At 33.5% G+C, this 21,694-nt stretch overlaps 1 protein-coding gene and 1 long non-coding RNA gene across 2 annotated transcripts; both read left to right on the plus strand.

Annotated features, from left to right (window-relative positions):
* The first annotated feature begins 1,919 nt into the window (after nt 1–1,919).
* LOC143066560 (uncharacterized) lies at nt 1,920–3,726 on the plus strand. The gene is made up of 2 exons (XR_012975671.1): nt 1,920–2,226; nt 3,534–3,726. It is a non-coding gene; the product is annotated as an uncharacterized LOC143066560 (long non-coding RNA).
* Nucleotides 3,727–7,478: 3,752 nt separating this feature from the next.
* Nucleotides 7,479–15,351, plus strand: LOC143066587 (translocon-associated protein subunit delta-like). The gene is made up of 6 exons (XM_076239463.1): nt 7,479–7,634; nt 10,863–10,981; nt 12,600–12,674; nt 13,683–13,772; nt 14,184–14,249; nt 14,832–15,351. Exons 1-6 carry the CDS (start codon nt 7,571–7,573, stop codon nt 14,937–14,939), a joined length of 522 nt encoding a protein of 173 aa, XP_076095578.1. The 5' UTR covers nt 7,479–7,570; the 3' UTR covers nt 14,940–15,351.
* Nucleotides 15,352–21,694: the final 6,343 nt, after the last annotated feature.

Below are 21,694 nucleotides of genomic sequence, written 5' to 3' on the forward strand. Positions count from 1 at the left end.
TTGTTTTCTCATTAAAATTGCGGGATCTTTTTATAGCTTGTGAAATGCTAAATGGGTTTTGCTCATTGCTGAAGACCGTATGGTGACCTATGAATGCTACTTTCTACGTCATACTAAACTTAAACGTATGTTACTTGTCTTCTGCTCGAACCTTCTTTATGTTTTGTCCGATCGAAAGAGAGAATCGCTCAGAGTCTGTGCAAAATAAGCTGCCGCTTGATCTGCAAGTGAGAACGAACATATATTCTTTAGCAGTTTTATTTCTGTCGAGCCTTCGACTTTAGTCCTACATTCCGTCGTCGTCCTCGTCGTCCACAAATATTGACTCTGTGGTTAAATGTTTTTGAAATTTTAATAAATTTCTCAAACTATCCTTGATTTCGACCAAACTTGGACCAAACTTGGACAGAAGCTTGTTTATGATCATAAGATAGTATCCAGAAGAAAATTTTGTAAAAATAAAATTCCGTATTTTACTTTTAAATGGATCTTAGTTTTTCTGCCAGGACACATTACATTCACTCTGGTTAAAGTTTTTAAAATTTAAAAACTTTCTTAAAACTATCCTGGTATTTCTACCAAACTTGGACAGAAGCTTGTTTATGATCATAGGATAGTATCTAGAAGGACATTTTGTTAAAAATTTGTACCTGTTTATCCGTATTTTACTTATAAATGAACTTAGTTTTTCTTCTAGTTAACATTACATACAGTCTGCAGTAAGTTCTTAAAACATTTTTTAAACTCATAAACTATCCTGGATTTTTACCAAACTTGGACAGAAGCTTCTTACATTCAAAAGATAGTATTGAGAGGAATTGATTCTTCCCCTCATTTTTGTTGAGCCTGCGATTAACAGCAAAAGTAGGCGAGACACTGGGTTCCGCGGAACCCTTACAAATTTTTAGATTATATTTGCATTTTGTTAAATCATTTATTTTCAACCAGGGGAAACGAGAGGATTCTAAAATTTGATACCCAATGAGTCGATGGAATGTGCATCAGGCTACTTTATTTATTACATAATACCAACTATCAAGTAGACATTTACCTACAGTGTCCTTTCTTACACTATATATATGCTCCCTCGTCTCAATGCATACTTGAAAAATAAAACAAATAAAAATTCATCTATCATCGTTTAATGTTGTACTCGCACCCCATAAATCTACGTTGATTGTTTAACAAGGTAAAACTGGTAAGCTTCGGCACCAAAATCCGCCGGAAAGTATATATATGCTGCTAAGTTTTCGATCAACAATCACCGAAAGAAATATTACTTGTTGATTAAACTTCATAGATTCGTAATATTTGTAAACACATGCGCTGAGAAACTGTTTAGTACCAGTATATAAATATACTTATGCATTCAATTGGTTCCATACTTTCTTTAACATTATTACCACGACCAGATTCTCGTTTCTTTAAAATGTCAACTTAAAAAAAATATAGTTAACACGAAACTGTTGATGGGGTTTATAAATCTCGCTTTTTCATGGTTTAAAGCATCGTACAAAAATGTTCATATTTCTCTTACAGTGTCCTTTAATATATTTTATGTATTTTTCCCTTCAGAATCGACACGCTTTATAAAAATCTCATTTCCGTCAATTTTCCGTTAGTTCACAATTCCTTACACAATTAGTAATTAAATGGTCATACAAAAACAAGTTACTGCAAAGATACACGAAAAGGAATGCAATCAGTAATCTATTTTTTAATATAACACCAATGGTACCAAAAGATATATCATCTTGACACGTTTAGACTTGCGCTTTTTTTTTTTATAATATTCAACAATTACCTTATTTATTTAATGTCCTGGGGCTGCTTGTTACCATTGACTTATGATATGCACAACGTAAAATTGTACCTTAAAGGCGGACAATAATGATTTTATCAGGATCTGAGGCTAGTCTCGATCATCCAGCCGCTTTATTTTTCAAAGTAGAGCGTCTGGATGACAAGTGATATAAAAATGGTAATTTATGACATTCGGAATAGTATCGGCCTTTTTAGTTTGTTGTTAGGGATAATGTCCAAGACGAATAACCAAGAAGTTGGTTATTGACTTCGGAAGAAATGACATTACGATAATATTATTGAAAAGCCCGAGTGTACCGATTGTTATTTAAAGCTATTTATATATTTTTGTGACGACATACAATTCATGGAAAACACCATACAGCATGGCCGCGAAGGAAAACATCAGCACATCCAACCTTGGTAAGATTCAAGTTAATATTATAACAACACACACTGTTACATATATTTCAATGCAACCTGATACACTGAGTATTTATATTCTTTCATGCATGTCTGTGCTACGAACGAGTTTATAATTATACAATAAATGTCAACTTGTGTGTTGACTGGGACCACTCGAACAGTCGTATACGCTATAAATACATTTTGTGGTTGATGTGTAGTATCTGTAACTTTATGAATACTTGATTGAAAAGTGCTATGACGCCGAAAGTTTCCTTCATTTAGAACTGTTGTATCTATCTAAATAAAGGAGTTTACATCTTGATATGTGTAAAAGAAAAAAAAGGGGGGAGCCTCAGGGGAGGAGGGATACACAATGATGTACACATTCAAAGAAAAACAAAGAAAGTGCATCTAGAAGATGCCATTTTTTTTTACATAGTATACAAAACGGTCAAAATGATTTATCATCGATTTTTTTTCTAAACAAATGCATTTAGCTTATACAATACAGATCAGTAAAAAATGGGACACGTTGTTATGAAGAGTAATTTCGTTTTACTCATATTTCACTATCTAAAAATTGAAATATACTGTTAGTTTTCAAATTCTGGACTGGTCAATTTATAATAGAAAAATGCATTTTTTTGCACTTTTTCTTCACACAAAAAAAGTTTATTTAATGTTTTTGTGGTTAATGTTAAACAAAGCCATGTCAAGAGAAAAACACAGCACATTCAATTTTCTGCAAAACAATAGAGTAAAACGATAGACAGTAAACAATAGATTTAGCATCAATGAAAGGAGGTGTTAATGAGGCAGCAACCGGTGAACCCAATGACATTAATTACCAAAAGTAGATATCATCATGATAAAGAGTTTTTCATGTATACTAAAAAAAAAAGTGAAGATAAAGGTACAAAAATGTCAACATTACACAAATAAGGAGATGCAGTATGAATACCAATGAGACAACTATCCACCCAAGTTCAAATGAAGTGGATGTGAGCAATTATAGGCAACTATATGGCCTTCAACAATGAGAAAAATCCATGCATGGTTGAGATAGAGAATACAAACAGGGAATGTGTCAAAGAGACACCAACCCAACCAAAGAGCATGAAACAGAATAATTCCACCAATTGGGCGTGTCTTCAACGCAGCGAGATAATCTTACACCCCGAAGCGGGATTCAACTTGTCCCAGGACAATTGTTTATACAATATATTTGTATGATGGGTTTTTTTCAAACAATTTGTTTTTCATATATTGCTATGCTGTGATCATAAATCAAATATGATTTTAATATTTACTTTCTTTTGTAGACAAACCAATGTTGATTTCTGGACACAGATTTTATGTGTAAAATATGAAGAATTAAAAAAAAATATGTAATATTCAGGATTTTCATTGTATCATAAACATGCTTCAATTCTACAAGAACAAGATTCAAACTGAATGATTTTTTTAATGACTGAATCATCAAACAGTTTAAATAAATCACTGTACCAAAATGGATTCAGTTTTCACGTCTGAATTGTATGTCATTTTCATGTTTCCCACTTTTATAGTTGATTATATGGTAGAGAGTTTTCTCAATATTAAATGCCATGCATACAGTGATTGCATTTGCGTATATCGTCAATGTCATTTAAACTCTGCTAGGTTGTTGCCTCGATAGCAATCATACCATTTTCCTTATTTTTAATTTTTATATAAAGGTTCCCAGGAGAAGTTATTGTTCTTGTGAAATTGTCCTTTATTGCATGCTTATACATGATGGATATTATATGAGTTGGAGAAGTAGAATATATCTTTGAGTTATTCTTTTTTCTTACAAGTCACCATGCAGTACGGGATAAATCCCATTCAATCTTTTCCAGGTGCAAGATTTAAACATGCATTCAAAGAGTATATATATATTGAGTTTCATGAATGACTAGTTAAGTTCTGTATTTCTCTATAGAAACGGGGTACACTGGTAAATTTCTTTTGTGTGAAGGTTGGTTCCTAAATATTTTCTTCCCAAAAGGATTGAGCGATTATTGGTGTAACAGCTAATACACATTCAAACTGTTTTGTCGATTGAAATTTTAAGATCAGTTAATTCTGTGAATGAAAATCAAGTTTGCTCATTGTGTGATCTCACTGATCTGCCAGTTATAGTTAAGAGATTTTCTACATTGCAATTTGTATGAGATATTTTGCTCTACATAGACGTAACTTGATGTGTGCTTTTTTGTAAGGTAAGTGCATCAGATATATCTGAAAGAATATACAAAAAGGACAGCATAAATTATAACAGGATTTACAGAAATGAAAATAATGAGACAAAACTAAGAAAAATAGATAAAACAAAGAATAGAGGCTAACGGAGATACAATATACGGACGGTTGGTTGCTTAATGTCCAGTGGCAAATATTTCATGCATGCATAAGACGATCATGATACAGTATAAAGAATAGAGAAAAGTGGTGTGCTATAATATGACAAATAGATAATAATGTAATTTTATAGTATGAAGATATAGCCTTTCGGGATACAGGTCGGAGAAATTATCACTCACTAAAAATAAAGGGTATATTGAATTGGGGCAGAATTATAGATTTAAGTACAACAGTCCACCTACGGACCCCTCTTTTAGCGCGCAATGAGCGTGGTATCCTCTATACATGAACATTGGCGGATCCAGAACTTGTTATTGGGGTGTGGGTGAGGGCACTACACTCACTCATGCTACAGTGTTTCCCTATATAATCCAACTATTTTTTCTTACGAAAAAAGAGGGGCTAGATCCGCTTATGACTATTACCAGGCAGAAAATTTTAATATTATGGGTCGAATTATTTTACATCATTTTTTGTATCATATGTACAGTGTTTGTAACGAAAAACTGCATAAGGCTAGCTTTTTTTAGCAGGCTGACAGATACTTGCCTACAATCGTGTTCCATCAAATATGTATACATTTACAGAAGAGGTTCATGTTTGAACGTAGAAAAGGCAGGAGCCCGGACAAGTGTGTGTGATCAACGCTTCATTTAAAAATAACACAAATGTTCAATAACACTTTATAAATAAAGCCCACAGAGTGAATCCTAGTTATTGTCTATATGATTGCTAGTTCGACCTTTCTTTATCAATTAATGCTTGTCTTTAGAAAAAAAAATGTACATGATTTTTTTTAGGAAAGCTCATCGTTAATTACTGTTTTTGATCGTTTTTTTTTCAGAAATTTAAACCAGAAAAGTAGTAAATCAAGTATTAGATAAAAATCATGACAAAAAAGATTAAAACTTATATATAAAAGTACTTTTAATCAACGAAAAAAATGCCCGAAATCTGAGTATTTATAAGAATTGCCAATTAAAGATTACTTTTGACTATAGATCTTTTTTTACATGTTAATAAATAAAATCACTCGGACAAGAACTCTGAACACTACAGGAATACATGTGAAAACGTGTTTGAAGCAGTTTTGTTTGTATTAAAATTGCCCATCAACAAGTTTGCCAACATAAGGTGCGTTACAAAAATGTCATGTACATATACTACGACACTGTTAACTGTTGTTTTTTTTTTTAATTATACTGGGGATAACGGAAGTGCTATTTATATATTGTTCTATATTTAATTATTTGTTACGCCCCCTATAAAAATCTGACCAGTCCGGTTAATCACCCCAGACGCTATATTTAAATATGCGTCTGGGTAATCGAGACTAGATCTGAGGCTTAAATACAGTCAACTAAATTATATGCCTAAAATTTGTTGAAAAAAATAGCATCTGGAAATGCCTCTCGGTCAGTCTTAAAAATCCAAAAATTAAAAATTCAATAGCAAATATAATAACACATAACTTCCTGAAAAAAAAAAGAAAAGAGAAACATTCTTCAAGAATAAAAAAATGTATGATATGATATGAAAAATATCAATGGCATCCTATACACATTGAAATCGTTCGTTTCAAGAAATTTGAAAGGTTGTCAACTTTTTTCAAAATTTTGCCAAATGTTTAAGGGTTGGTAAACATGCCCCTGGGTATTTTCTTGGTTTAAAAGCTCGTACATAAATTTTGCACGAAACTGTTGAAGGGTTGATAAATAAATACCTGAAAATATAAAGCCAAGGTACCATCATCAAGTGCTAGATATAAGAAGATGTGGTATGAGACAAGTCTCCATCCAAGTCTCGATTTATAAAAGTAAACCATTATAAGTACCATCAGCAAGTACTGTATATTTAAATCGAGAAACCAACCGCCTTCCTGCAGCATTAAAATTCCAACTTAACTGAATAAAACACAAAAAAAAACAAAAAAAAACACATGTTTAGAAAAAAAAAATTGAAAATTAGTTATACTTTATTGAAAAGCACTTTACGCCCATATGGACCAATGGCTTAAAACATTATACATAATATACAGTTTACATAAAACAATGAAAATAAACAATGGACACACTTTGAACTATAATTTGTCTTTTTTTTTAAATCAATATATATATATATATATATAAGAGATTCAAATTATATCAAGGACTCCCTGCCCTCAGTCTTAGTGACTTTTTTAAAAAGGAGCCTAATTTGCAAGTGTCCTGTTTTGTTTCAGGATTGAGAATATGTTTTAATTTATCTATATCATTTAAGTTATTATATTTATTTTCATTTAAAAATTCTTTTCTTAATTGTTCATTTATTTTACATTTAAAAAAGAAATGAAACTCATCATCTAGTACATCACAATGTGTACATAGTCTTAAATCTCTGGGAATTTTCCTGTATCTTCCAGTTTCTATTAATAAGCAGTGGTCACTTATTCGAAATTTAGAAATTAGTTGTCTATATTCAAAGTTTTGAGAAAGTAGGTATGGTTCAAAGTTATAGCTTTTCTTTATTTTTTTAAAAAGTTGGAGTTTGCTATTCTCTAGTAAATTTAAAATTTTATCATTATATAAATTTTCATAGGAGTTTTCTAGATTTTGTTTGTATATTAGCCTATTATTTTTATCCTTATTTTGGTTAACAATTTCTAAATCATTTTGACTTCTGACATGATTTACATAGGAGTACCAAGAATAAATACCTGCATATAAATCCCTGTTTGATTTTGTCAGTTTATAAGAACACTCCTCCCCAACCCCCTTTTCAATTTGCCTTAGGTTTAAATATTATTATTATCTATTTTTATAGATCAATATCCAATGATGTTCTCAGTAACTAGTTAATAAGATTTGTATAGTGGTACATAAACCTTCGTAAATATAAAACCGGAAATTTTCTGCTGGCCCCAGGCAATAAACGATGGTATAAATATAATCGATCACCGGTCGCCACATTTTCGAAGGGGAGGTAATCAAGAACAATGGCGACAACAAGCACAATGTTGGCATCTTTGGTGGTAGTTTTGTTGCCGTTTGCAGTGTTAGGTAAGATATTCCAATCAAGATCATCCTCAAATCATCTTACTACGATTATTTTACATAAAGTTACGAAGAGAAAGCATAGGAAATACAGTAACTGTTGTAGAAAATCCTATTTTTGATTTGCCGGTGTTGACGTGGCAGTTTCATCTGAACGTGTAACTTAATTATACACGATGCCACTTGGTTAATCTACCTGTCTTAGTCTGTTTACTAGTTTAAAAATGATTGCTAAGATTTCTGCCCTGTCATTGATTGAACCTCCCTGTAAACTGGTAAAGAAAATATTAAAAGTGACAATCCTGAAATAATTTTCTGTGAAAACAACTTAACAATAACAAGTGCCGAAGTGGTCATACTCTTGCCATGCTTTTTGTGTAAACAATACACTGCTTACAATGTATTTGAAATAACTTATTTTCATCTATTAATAAATATTATATCTTGACTCACCAAAAGGCTTCTAGAAATCACACAATCTGTACTAGTCCGAGATTACTCTGACGTCCAACGGCTGTTTTGCCAGACAAGCTGGGGCCGTGGGACGTCAGAGCTCGTCCCATATCAAAAAGTGGATATCTGCCCACCCAAAATAGATGCGCTGCTTCGTCGCTTCTGGTGCCGACTGACGGCCTTGGAATTATATAAATCGGGCATCAATCTGTTCATTTTTCATTTATCTCTTCATTTATGTAAGTTTCACTTACCTGCCAACCTTTATTTTCTCATTATAAGACAATTTTCACAGTGACCCATCGATTTCGGCATTTTGACTTTCACTTTCAAATGGACGTCAAGTTACGAGAGAGTTCGTGGTCTCGAGACTCAAAATATGCAAATGTTTATATTTTTTCACCTCCTTTATAGGAAATCGATGATTAACATTTAGTAGCCAATCATGATTTTTCACCTCCTTTACAGGAGATAGGTATGAAGCATTTAGTTCTGACCACGTTACAATCGGAAGCTCTCGGACATATAGATAACTTGCATCGTAAATGAACGAGGTGTTACATTATGGTCATTTGCATAAATCATCACTGTTTTCTCGTGGTCACGTGATAATCTTTGAAAATGAAAGGCAAAATGCGAAAATCGATGGGTCACTGTGAAAACTGTCTAATGATGAGAAAATAAAGGTTGGCAGGTAGGTGAAACATACATAAATGAAGAGATAAATGAAAAATGAACAGATTGATGCCCGATTTATATAATTCCAAGTTCGTCAGTCGGCACCAGATCCGACGAAGCAGCGCATCTATTTTGGGTGGGCAAATATCCACTTTTTGATATGGGACGAGCTCTGATGTCCCACGGCCCAAGCTTGTCTGGCAAAACAGCCGTTGGACGTCAGAGTAATCTCCAACTAAATCTGTACATCAAATAAAAAAAAAAAGTTTGCTAAATATTACTTTTAGTGAGACTAGTCTGACTTATCCTACTGTAGTCTAAAATTGGTCATCTTGTTAGTTCGTTACATTGTAGGTATTTATGTTTGAACTTAACACACAGGGTAACTATGCATTGACGTCACTACGCTACTTCCAGCGTAGAAAATTAGTGCAGAATACGTTTTCATAGTTATTCTCTAGTATTGCTCTAACATGCCAATTTTCTAATGGCTGTTTCAATCCCGACTTCCCAATGCCTAAAAACATTCTAGAACTTCACAAAATCCCACTTCCGGCCTCCCTTGCTTTGTGTACATTCCATTCAATGTCATCAATCTTGAGGCAGGCAATACAGTTCAAGCAAATTGTATTTTTATGAATTTCAAAATGACAAGCTCCTTACGTCTTTCATGATTTTCCTGCGAAAAAAGCCCATCCAAAATGAAAGGAAAACTACATGAAAAAAAACGATGTCCATGCCATTAAATATTTATCAGGAATTTAGAGTAGGTTAATAAAAAACAATTTACATTAATTTTTCATAGAAAAAAAAATTGATTAATTATAAAAAGATCGATATTCGGACCATCATGACTGTAGGTAAATATTCATACAAAATTCCATTGATGTCGAAAGGGATGGCAAAAAATAAGGTTTCCTGATGAATAAAACCCAAAATTATTGCAAACTATATATTTTAAAGCAATATCCCACAAAAAAATAATGTAATTGCCGTACACTGAAAAATCACCTAATTGACAATAGAGCAATTTGATTGATTTAACATCACATGATTTTGACGCTATTGGAATTTGAATGTAAACAAACAAGGTCACTAGGTTCAGTATGGGCCAGCATCGTACATTGAGATACTGAGAAACAATTATGAGTTACCAAGCTTGACAATACATGGTAATAAAAAATCAAAGCTACAATGTGAGTGTACAGAAAAATATGAAAAAAATATCCTTAGGTGAACGACTTATCATCATAGCTGGATACAACAGCTATTCTGATGTCCAACAGCTGTTTTTCCAGACCAACTTGTCTGGGCCCTGGGATGTAAGAGCTAGTCCTATATCCAAAAGTAGATATTTGCCCATCCAAAAATGAATTGATGTGCTACTTTGTTGCTCGAACTAACTGACAGCATAGGCCAGTTCCGGGATACGGTTTTCAGACAAATCTGTCATGTGACTTCCATCACCATGTGACAAAAATGTATGCATAGATAAGAAATTTCCAACACATGTTGAGCAAACAGGTGAAAAAGTTTTATTTTATACTGCACAAAATATTAGGGAAATTAAAATCTAAAAGGATGGTCACCCTCCCTCAGTTATACGGCAATCGCAATTATGTACTTACGGAACATTAATTATTTTTATACTACCCTACAAAATGACAATAATGAAAGTGCTGGAAACTTTAATAGAGCAGGGATATAGGCGCCTTCTACCTGGTAAATCATGTCATAAAGGCGTGTGAAATTAACGATCTTTTCCAGTGAAAGACATGATTCCAGAAATGACCTATTGGATCCAAATAAATCAGGCATCAATTTGTCAATTTTTCATTTTAATATCTTTTCATTTACATGATTTATGTAATTTTCATCTACATGCCACGCTTTATTTTTTCTCATCGTCAGAAAAATCTTGACTAGGTAAAAATATCGATTCAAAATAACACTGCTACATGTATGCAGTATGCTATGACATATGTGCATTATCTTCAGCTATTGCATCTACAAATGTAGCAGTTACATGTATTTTATACTTTTAAAGAAAAGGGATAATATGATTAATTGGCTTTGCTTTATCTGATTCATCTTTTATTTCAGGAAGCACATGTGTTTCACCAGATGTCAAAACAGAAACATACACAACCACTGATGGCATGGCTTCAATGGACACAGTTTTTGTTGTAGAATTCTCATTGAAATGTAAACAAAGGGTAGAGGTAATTGCTGATATTATATATTTCAAGTTATAAAATCCTTAACGAAACAGATTATGTCTACAGTGTTCCAGCTAGGCCCTTTTCAGAAGGCGAGGCGCCCGCCCTTTCCCGAGTGCCACCCTGTGCCCTTTTTACAGTTTCCAGGGCGCCCTGCCTTTTTTGAAGATCGATTGTATATTATTTTGTTCGTATTGATATGATCCACTAATTACTAAATTTTACCTGGCGAAAAGTTTATGCCTGTTTACAACCCCAAGCTAATCAACGGTTACAGCTGGTGTCATAGTCAGTCAGTGATTTCAACGAATAAACACAATGTGTGATTAATATCTTTATTAAAACATGCCCTTTTCATTTTATCATATCACAAGTTAAATGCCCTTTTTCAGGATTGGCACCCTGCCCTTTTGAAATCCTAGCTGGAACACTGGTCTACCTTTACTGATTCTGAAAACACATTACTAGTAAAACCCAATGCTTCAAACATTAGATTTTCATCTTCCCCTCTTAGTCTGAGGCTCTAATGAACATAAAAAAGGTTTGGAATTCCGAAAGATTTAACTTCTTCTTGTTAATTTTTCATGAAGAATACATTTATTCTTCCATCTTCATGGCCAAGATGTCAACCAACTTTCTTTAATAAACTTGTTCAGTTAACTAACAAAAGGTACATGTATAAAAAAAGAACACAACAAAGCTAAGTTTAGGAAAAATACTTAAATCTCCTAAGCTGTTTTATAGATATTGAGAATACAAGTACAAACCTGGGTTTGTATTTGTTGAGTTTACCAACCTAGGTTTGTCTGTATCTCAATTTACACTGTTTGTTTGTATGCAACAAAAACTAATATAAACATCTGAATATATTTCAACCAATCTGCTTTGAAAAAAATACACGATTAAGAAAAAAGATCAGGCCCATTATTGATGATATTTTTAGTTACAGTGTGGTAGTGACCCAACCTAGGCCTACTTCCATTGGTCTATACTACTGATGATATTTTTAGTTACATAGTGTGGTAGTGACCCAACCTAGGCCTACTTCCATTGGTCTATACTACTGATGATATTTTTAGTTACATAGTGTGGTAGTGACCCAACCTAGGCCTACTTCCATTGGTCTATACTACTGATGATATTTTTAGTTACATAGTGTGGTAGTGACCCAACCTAGGCCTACTTTCATTGGTCTATACTACTGATGATATATTTAGTTACATAGTGTGGTAGTGACCCAACCTAGGCCTACTTCCATTGGTCTATACTACTGATGATATTTTTAGTTACATAGTGTGGTAGTGACCCAACTTAGACCTACTTCCATTGGTCTATACAATAGCAAATGCCAACAATAACAACTGGTTAGCTTTAAATGTGTTTTATGAATATAGCCCTATTGGTTCCAGGGCTGATATCATGACCTAGACTGTGAAGGGGTCTGATATGAAAAATCCCATGTTATATTGGATATGTATCAACTTTGATTAATTCTTTTCCATTCAATGGAAAGAAATGTATCACTGAATATGCTTTTAAAAACTGTGCAAACATATTTAAAATTGTTTCTAAAATGCCAAGATTGAGAATATGTTTTATAATTATTTTTTCTATATTTCAGAATTTGAATTTATATGCTGATATACATGGTAGAACAGTACCAGCTTCAAAGACAAACAAAGCTGATAGTTACCAGGTAATACACAGTCTGCAAAAACATATAGAGTGCCTACACATACACAAATAATGGCTATGGGTTTTGTAACGATGTTTGATAACCAATCATAATCCTCAAAATTTACTAAGCCGGTAGGGATAAAAATATAAAGTAGCATGGTTTTAAAAAGGAGTGCATGGGGTCCAACCCCGTCAACACCCAATGGCCTTTAGATCAAATAGTGTTGACTTAAATTTATTGTCAAATAAAGTTAATTAATCAATATTAACAAAAGGACGCAAACAAAATGTAAATCTACATTGTACATGCATGTAAGGAAACAGCAAAATTAATTTCTTATTTAAACACCTAAATTTTGAAATAATGTATCTTTAGAAATACTGTGTATACTGATGTATGTTAAAATGTAACTGTAAAGGAGTAGGGGCATTAAGGCCTAGTTTTGGCCCAAGAAAATAAAATGTTTGATAACTATTTCAAATTGGCACATCATGTTTATAAATGTATAGGGTCAAGAAATATGAATAAAAAACATAAAGATTTTTATCTGATGACGTCACAATTACGTCATAATGTGTATTTTTTCACAAAAATGATGAAAAGTACAGAACTTCTGCAGTTTTCTAACTGTATTTCCGTTGTGGAAACATCCTGCGCAGCCGAGAAACAACAAAATAATTTAACAGAAGCTTTATTATAACTATTGGCATAATCTCACCAAATATAAAGTTGTTTCTTGGGTGCGCACATACTTTTTCAATCTAACATATATTTAAAATTTGATGAAAAACAAGGAAAATCACAAGATTTAACAAAATATGCAAGTTAAGTCATGATTTGTTGCCATGGTAACGTGTTCGATGTCAAATTTGTTTTGTTTTTCTTAGTATCTTATACCTAAGTCACGTTTTCAGTAATTTTAGAATACGTATGATAACTTTTAAATTTCCAGTAATTTTTGGGCCAAATAAGGGCCTTATTGCCCCTACTCCTTTAACTTGACACTCTCTTTTGTATCAACTTCAGATTAGCTTTTCTGAGGAGCATAAAAATTTACCATCAGGATCTTACCAAGTAAGATTATATGATGATGAAGGATACTCTGCATTAAAGAAGGTATGTATGATTATGTTGATATATATAAACAAATGGTTACAGAAAGTCATAAGCACCATTGAAGGTACATTAGAAACACTGAAGTTACATTTGTACATGAAAACAAATATTATATTTAATGCACAGATACAGAATGCATATACTGAATGCACCAACACAGTAAAATATAGTTGGAATGGATATTTCATATCTATCCATCTTATTGCTTAAATGTTAAAAAAAAACTTAATTATTATTTCACATTTGAGTTGGAATTTTCTACTGCTTTATATTAATTTCCAGTGAATGCCTACATGTGTAAAAAGAGAAAAAATAACTCTACAAAGAGATGGCAAGTTTCTGGTATTTTATACATACATTTCAAAGGAGATTATGTTAATTGTACTTATTATTGATATAAACCTCTTTCAGGCTCAAAGAAGTGGAGATGGAGAAAGTCAGATAAAACCAATCCATACTTTTTACATCAACCATCCAGTGAGTAGAATATATAATTATTTTACAAAAACAGCCATATGTAGTTCTAAATAAATGCAAAAATCTGCAAGCCTTGTTTTTGTGAATCTGTAATTTGTAGAGGTCAAATTTAGACATTTTATATGTCTATAATATTTACAGAATTTGAAAGGTATTTTTATCAGGGGCATACCTAAAATCTGAAATTAGAATTTTTCCAAATAAATAAAAGATGTGGGGAATATATGTCATTGATACATGTACAACAAGTGAATGGCACAAAAAAAAAACAACCAATAAATGCCTGCTTGTAGAAGTGTTGTAGTGCTTATCCACAGTACTGCATTGGACATTATTTGCCTTCAGGAACATAAGACTAATAATTTTGATCAGCTGACCAGTTGGAAGAAATGACTTCAAACTGCAACTTGAAAATTTTGTTTGCCAATTTGTATTTTGCAAGAGCAATTAATGCCCCTTGAAAGAGAACAGTAAGAATTTATAAGAAGAATGTAAAGTGAGTTATTTTCAAAATGTGAAAAGCATTTACCGAAAAAAAGCTCCTTGATAAAAAAGTTAATATTAAATCATTTTTGCTTTCAGGGAGTATGGAAAGGACCTTTACTACAGAGTGAATTTGTAGCATCAATGGTTGCCATTCTTGTTTGGTACCTCGCATACACAGCAAAAGCAAAATTACAGTCCAACTAGAGAATCCACCAATATGACATTTGTCTCTTAAATCATTCCATCACATGAATACTTAATTGTCATCTTCAGGGACTATACATGAAGACTATATCATTCAAGGAGAAAATCACTATTTTAAATTTTTGGTTAAAATTTCATTACTGGATTATGAATTAATTTTATTTTGATTTGAAATATTTTGGTAACTGATTTTGTAAAATGAAGACAGCTTCTTTTATAGAAATAAACAACAAGACAAAATACTGTTTATTAGAAAAGATTATGCAATCATTTTTATAAATTATACATGTTATATGTGTATACTTAAGAGCGAAATATTGACACCTAAAAACAGGGAACTTACTTTGTTTATTATATGATTGTGTGTAAAAGGTGTGAAAGTGAAAAGAATAAAATGTTTTTTTATTTATTATTATTTAGTTTATCTTATTTAGATCCTTAAAGCATAGAACAATATTTTACAGCAACATGCACACATCTTTAGTTGTCTTGAATTGTAAAACATTCTTTGACAAGCAACACCCTTTGGTTTCCTCGTTGAAATACTTGAAAACACTACCCAATGTAAAAATGGTTGTTGAAAAGACTCAATGACTATTCAAGCTATGAACAATGTTGCCTTTCCATTACATCTATGTTAAATTTACTACCCTACAATCACTTTATTTATGGCATGTTACTGGCCTGTTTAACAATTTTGTTAACTTCCAAATCAGCTATTAGTCTTTCAAAGAACTTTTTAAGTGTGAATTTGCATACTTAAGATTAAAATGAAGAAAGGTTCCTTACGTAAAACTCACAGAAACCTTTACATGTATTTGGAAGAAAAATCTCTGCTTGCAAACAAACAAACATAGGACAGAAAACATAAAGTTAAGGGTATTGCATTGTTACTCTGTAATTGTTCAAATTGATATGACTGCCAACCATTGAATAAATTGATAACAAAGCTCATAACTATGTAAAGAGAGACAACTCAAAGGTTATCACTGTTATTATACATGTATATAGTCATCATGAAGAATTTGTTATGTTAACAGAGTTATTATACTTGGAGCTTTACTTACATACACCTTGCTCATAAAAAGTAAAATAATAAAAATACTGAACAGAAATTATTCTTTTAAGATAACTGCAGAAGAAAGACCATCATTAAAAAATAATGATATAATATTTTGAGGCTTTCTGATATAAACTATGCTCATAACAATCAATGGAAGATAAACACAGAAGAAAGACATCCATATTAACAAATATACTCCAAAGATGAACAAGATTATGAGGAAATGCTGACAGCATCACATGCCATACTGGGAAGTTACAATGAATCTTATAAAACTGTGTCAATAGTGAAAATGCCAATCATTACAAAGATGACCAATAGATTAAGAATGATGGCAAAATAAAGCAAAAAGTAGGTAAACATTGAGTCCAGTTTATTGTGTGTAGTAAAACTCTCACAATTTAAAGGACGATTGCGTGCTACCATTTACATCTCAAAGAATAGCTTGACTTGGGATGATAACCAGCTGGAAAGAATTTTGGAAAGTTGCTAACGCTATTCTTTAGTTTCGTTATCATCTGAACAAATGGTATCCTGTGTTGAAGACCCATTGGTGGCTTTCAGCTGTTTACTGCTCTTTGGTCAGGTTGTTGTCTCTTTGACATATTCCCCATTTGCATTCTCAATTTTATCCTTCAATAAAATAACTCAAAATCTTTTCAATTTGTAGATGGCATCTATTCCTCTAAATAGATGTAGTCATTTGAGATTAAAGGGTTAGATGAGCTTTTATGGTTTATTTAGCAAGATTCGACATTGAGCACTAGTATATTGTATTTCAGTTGATTAAATGGGATTACTGATGTAGCTTTTGCCCAAGAAGTTACATTTACTATAAAAAGACGGGCTTTATAGTGCCACATTCACAACTTGGTTGAACATTACAGAATATCTTCGACTCATGAACATAGATAGCTCTATTTGTTATGGTTCAAGTCCCTTTAAAAGTCATATTTGGCAATAGTTCGTATTTGTAGGGTTTCATTGTTCTGCAGCCCTAGGTTTGATTTGCCTTTCAGGTATCTTGATATGAGTCTTATGTGTAGAAGAATGCAAGTCTGGCGTACACTATTATAAGCCTTCTATCTTTGGCAAGATATTTACATCTCCAACTTTCCGTTTGTTTTGGATAAGTGTTCCTTGAATATGTCATTTTTAAGGTTGAATAAAGTTAAAAGATTACACGAGGAAGATTTATCGCCTTATAAAACCTGGTCCAACCACCCACTTTCATTTGCAAAGCTTATGTACATTATGCACTAATCTATTTGATCCCCAATTAATTTTTTTTTTATAGATACGGCAGTATATGGACATATATTTCTTCATATGACTTCAAAAGAAGTATATACTTATATGCTGTTTCTATTTCTTCCTATGACCTCATCACTTGGCGTTAGTCGGATAGATCACTATGTGCCAAGTTGGAAAAAGTGTGTGAAACTAGTAAGAAAACCGTTGAATATTATTACAGAAGAAAACAGTTAAAAAATCTATTAAATATCGAAAGACACAACTACTTATCTATAACTTTCTACCAGTAACCTTCATTAAATATGATTAGTTTAGAAACGTGTTTTACATGTTACACAAAAGATGTACGGTATCGTGTACCAAGTAGTCCGAAATGTAAGATTACTGCAGAATATCATAGCAAATTTGAATGGCGACATACTATAAAAACTAATCGTCAAGTGGCAAATACTCCAACCATAAACACGACGAGAACGAATCAACACCAAATCTGAAAAAGAAAGGGTAATTAGACTTCCACTAAAACTTAAAAAAAAAAAAAAGAAGGTATTTTATTTTATTACGAAAGAGGTTTATTCTTGCAACAGACATCTTCGCTAGCCAAGGGTTACGATCCACTCCCGTTCTCTTCACGGGGTGTGGAGCGTAACCCTTGGCTAGCGAAGATGTGCAACAGACTACGTATGTGCTCTTTAACATGAAGAGGAGGTGACATTCTAAACTACTAGTACACGAAACATCGGATTTAAATTTGTATAGAAGACCACTGCCACGATCATCTTCGCTAGTCCAGGACTATGATCCACCCCTCTCCACTGCACATGGAGTGGAGTGGATCATGCATACCCCTTGGCAACCGGAGATGTGCTACGATGTACTCTTCTGCTTCTGCCAGGTAATGGCCACAATCAACGGACTGACTATTCTGCCATGGTTTGGTGCGCATATTCGACCACCCCCCTCCTCCCAAAATTTTAGAAATTTAATTCAGCTTTGTCATCGAGGCTTTAAAGGCCTCGACTGACGGTGCTGATACGACCCAGGAGGAAGAGCGTTCCAATCCCGGATGGTTCTTGGGAAGAATGAGTGTTTCCGGTAATCACAGGATGCTGATGGTACTTGGAAGGATTTATCATGCATGTTTCGTGTCATTCTTTTCGGTGGTATTAGACGACCTTCCTTTGACATGGCCACTTTGTTGTTTTCTATTTTGTATAGCATTGTGAGTCTCGCTTCTCTAGGGATGTCCATTTCAGATGTTGTAGCATCAAGTTAACGCTGGAGTGGTTATGATGCTTGTTAGATACATAGCGAGCTCCTCTTCTTTGTACCATCTCAAGTCTGTCAGTCTCTGTCTTAAGGTATGGATCCCATACTGGACTGGCATATTCTACAATTGGACGTACCATTGTTTTATAGGCATTCTCCTTCACTGTAGTTGATCCTATATTTAAATTTCTTTTTAGGAAACCAATTGTTCGATTTGCCTTATTGCATATGCTATTTACATGGTCATTCCATCTGAGTTCGGATGTAAATGTGCAGCCTAGATATTTTGCACTGCTGACTGACTCAAGAATTTGACCATGTAGACTGTATGAGGTTGCAATTGTCTTGTTTTTCCTGCTGATGGTGAGAACATTGCATTTGTCAGGGTGGAATGACATTTTCCATTTTGATTCCCATATTCCAAGTTTGTCCAGATCTAGTTGTAAATGATGTGAATCTTTGTTCGATGATATTGTAAGGTAAGCTATTGTGTCGTCTGCAAATAGTCGGACTGTAGATTTAGATCTAATTCCATCTGGCATGTCGTTAATGTAGAACAGGAATAGTGACGGCCCCAGTTCTGAGCCTTGTGGTACTCCTGACTCTACATCAATATGAGATGAACTTTCTCCATCAACAACTACTGCTTGTGTTCGATTAGACAGGAAGCTAGCGATCCACCTATTTACATTTCCTCGGATACCATAGTGTTCCAGTTTATGCATTAGGAGACTGTGACCGACCTTATCAAAGGCTTTCGAAAAGTCCATGATGAGAACATCTGTTTGCTTTCCTATGCTCATGTTGTTGGTGATATCATCCACAAATTCAATTAACTGGGTTTCGCATGATCTTTTGCTACGAAATCCATGTTGTAATGGATATAGAATGTTGTGGAGATCTGCATGATTCATAATATGGCTAGTTATTATGTGTTCCATGAGTTTACAGCAGATGCACGTCAGAGATATTGGTCGATAATTCTCTGCCTTGTATCTCTCTCCTTTCTTGAAGACTAGGCTTACGTTGGCGTTCTTCCAGTCGGATGGTAATTCCCCAGTATTAAGTGATGTTGTAAAGATGATAGTTAGAATTGGGGCTATCTCGGTTGCAAGTTCTTTAAGTATTCTAGGTTTTAGGTTGTCTGGTCCTGAAGCTTTATTTGGATTCATTTTTTTAAGAAGTTTTTGCACTCCATTTTCTGTAATGATAAGATCTTCAGCAGAAGGGTATTGACCTGGCATGTTACAACGAGATTTGAATTCTTCTGGACTATATGTCTCTTTGGAAGAGAATGCAGATTGAAACTGCTTATTCAGGATTGTTGCTTGGTCCACAGGATGCGAGTGAAGTACTCAATCACTACGAAGTGGTGCCACTCCGCTGCTATCAGTCTTCATATGTTTGATATAAGTCCAGAAACGTTTCATATTGCTGTGTGGTTGTGTTTCTTCTTTAGGTGTTACTATATTTTCGATGTACTTCCAATATGCACGACGTAGTTCTTTCTGTACTTTTTGCCTGGCTTCTTTGAATTTTGATGTAATCTTAGGATCCGCTGACTTTTTCTTTCTTTTGTATAGTCTGTCACGGCGGCGTATTAATTTACGTACATTTGGTGTTAGCCAAGGTAAGCTATCTTTCTGTTTCGCTATCTTGTGCGGGATATGGTTTGTTACACTTTGGTTGAGCTTGGTTTTGAACAATAACCAGAGTTCCTCTGCTGAGCTTCCATTTGAAGCTAGATTTCTGATCTTTTCATGGGTTTGGATCATTTCCTCTTTGATGGTTTCCCAGTTTGCCTTTCTGTATAAGGGGATGTTCCGAGGTTTTTGTTTCCTAGATAAGGGCTTGGTGTCTATTTCGCTGAAGACAATGTCGTGGTCTGAAACCCCAGGTATCAGTTTGGTGCGTGTGAAGCGTGTTGGATTGTTTGTAATCACTAGGTCGAGCGTGTTGGGGCCTCTTGTTGGTTCTTCCACTAGTTGAACAAGTCCATTGTCGTCAAGAATGTCGCCAAACTTGTAGTGGTTTTCTGACATGTTGATTCTGGTTTCAGGGTTCTTGTTTTTCAGTTCCAGCCTGGGAGATTGAAGTCGCCACCAACAATTATGAAGCATTCTTTGTAGCATTAACTTTTTCAAGACTTCGCCCAAGTTCTTCGAGGCTTTCTTCATTCTCTTCATACTCGTAGAGCGGCTTAAGCTTTAGAGAAATTGTTACAGTACATGATAATATTGTATTGGTAAACTTATTTGCCTCGATTTAAAACTGTCTGATCAATTTCGAAGTCGTGCTGTGAAAAAGACTGAAATAAGAATTAGTTTCTTCTAAATTTGTTGAATGCAGGATACGTTTCGATATACTAGTACATTGAAGTGGGCTCCTTAGTAATGAATTAACGTCAAATATTAATGCATTATGTATAAAATGATGGACAACATTTCGTTCTCTTTACATGCATGATATACTATTTTCACTTTAACCAATTAATTTCCGCTACATGTACGTAAGATAAAAGAGCTCCTGAATAACAAAAAATCGATTTTATTGAGATATGCAATGTTACTGAAATTTTATTACGACATAAAGTGCAACATTCTATCATTCCATTTTATTAGTCTCGTTGATGCACAAGTTTATTATATATGCCATCCTTTGGGTTTTGGTACTCATAAACACCGAATACAATCAATATTTTGAAGAATGCACGTACACTATACATTTAATCATATATATAACAAAGTATATGGTAATGGTATATATCTATTCTGTATGGTTTACAATATCTGATGCTTAATGGAATGTATTACTTAAACAGAATAATTGATGAAATAGAATTAAAGTGTCAAAGGGGAAGATAATTAATCGAGTTTATATAATTCTACGGCATTAAAGAAGTTATTTTACCCATATGATCAAAGAGAATCAGACACTTTGCGCCAAGTTTGACGGAACCAACACATTGCAAACGACCTTTTGAGTGATATTCTTGTGTAAAAAATAATGGTTAAAGCAGGTGTCTGACTCGTTATCTCAAATACCACTATAGCGAAAAGGACTTGAAACATTTCCAGTTTCCCGTAGTTTTTTTTTAATTCTTCCCCGTTCAAAATAACGGCAATAGCATGTGCTTGGACATCCGGTTTTAAAACTAGATTTGTATATG

This window comes from Mytilus galloprovincialis, chromosome 1 (assembly GCF_965363235.1).
Source record: "Mytilus galloprovincialis chromosome 1, xbMytGall1.hap1.1, whole genome shotgun sequence".
Taxonomy (NCBI): Eukaryota; Metazoa; Mollusca; class Bivalvia; order Mytilida; family Mytilidae; genus Mytilus; species Mytilus galloprovincialis.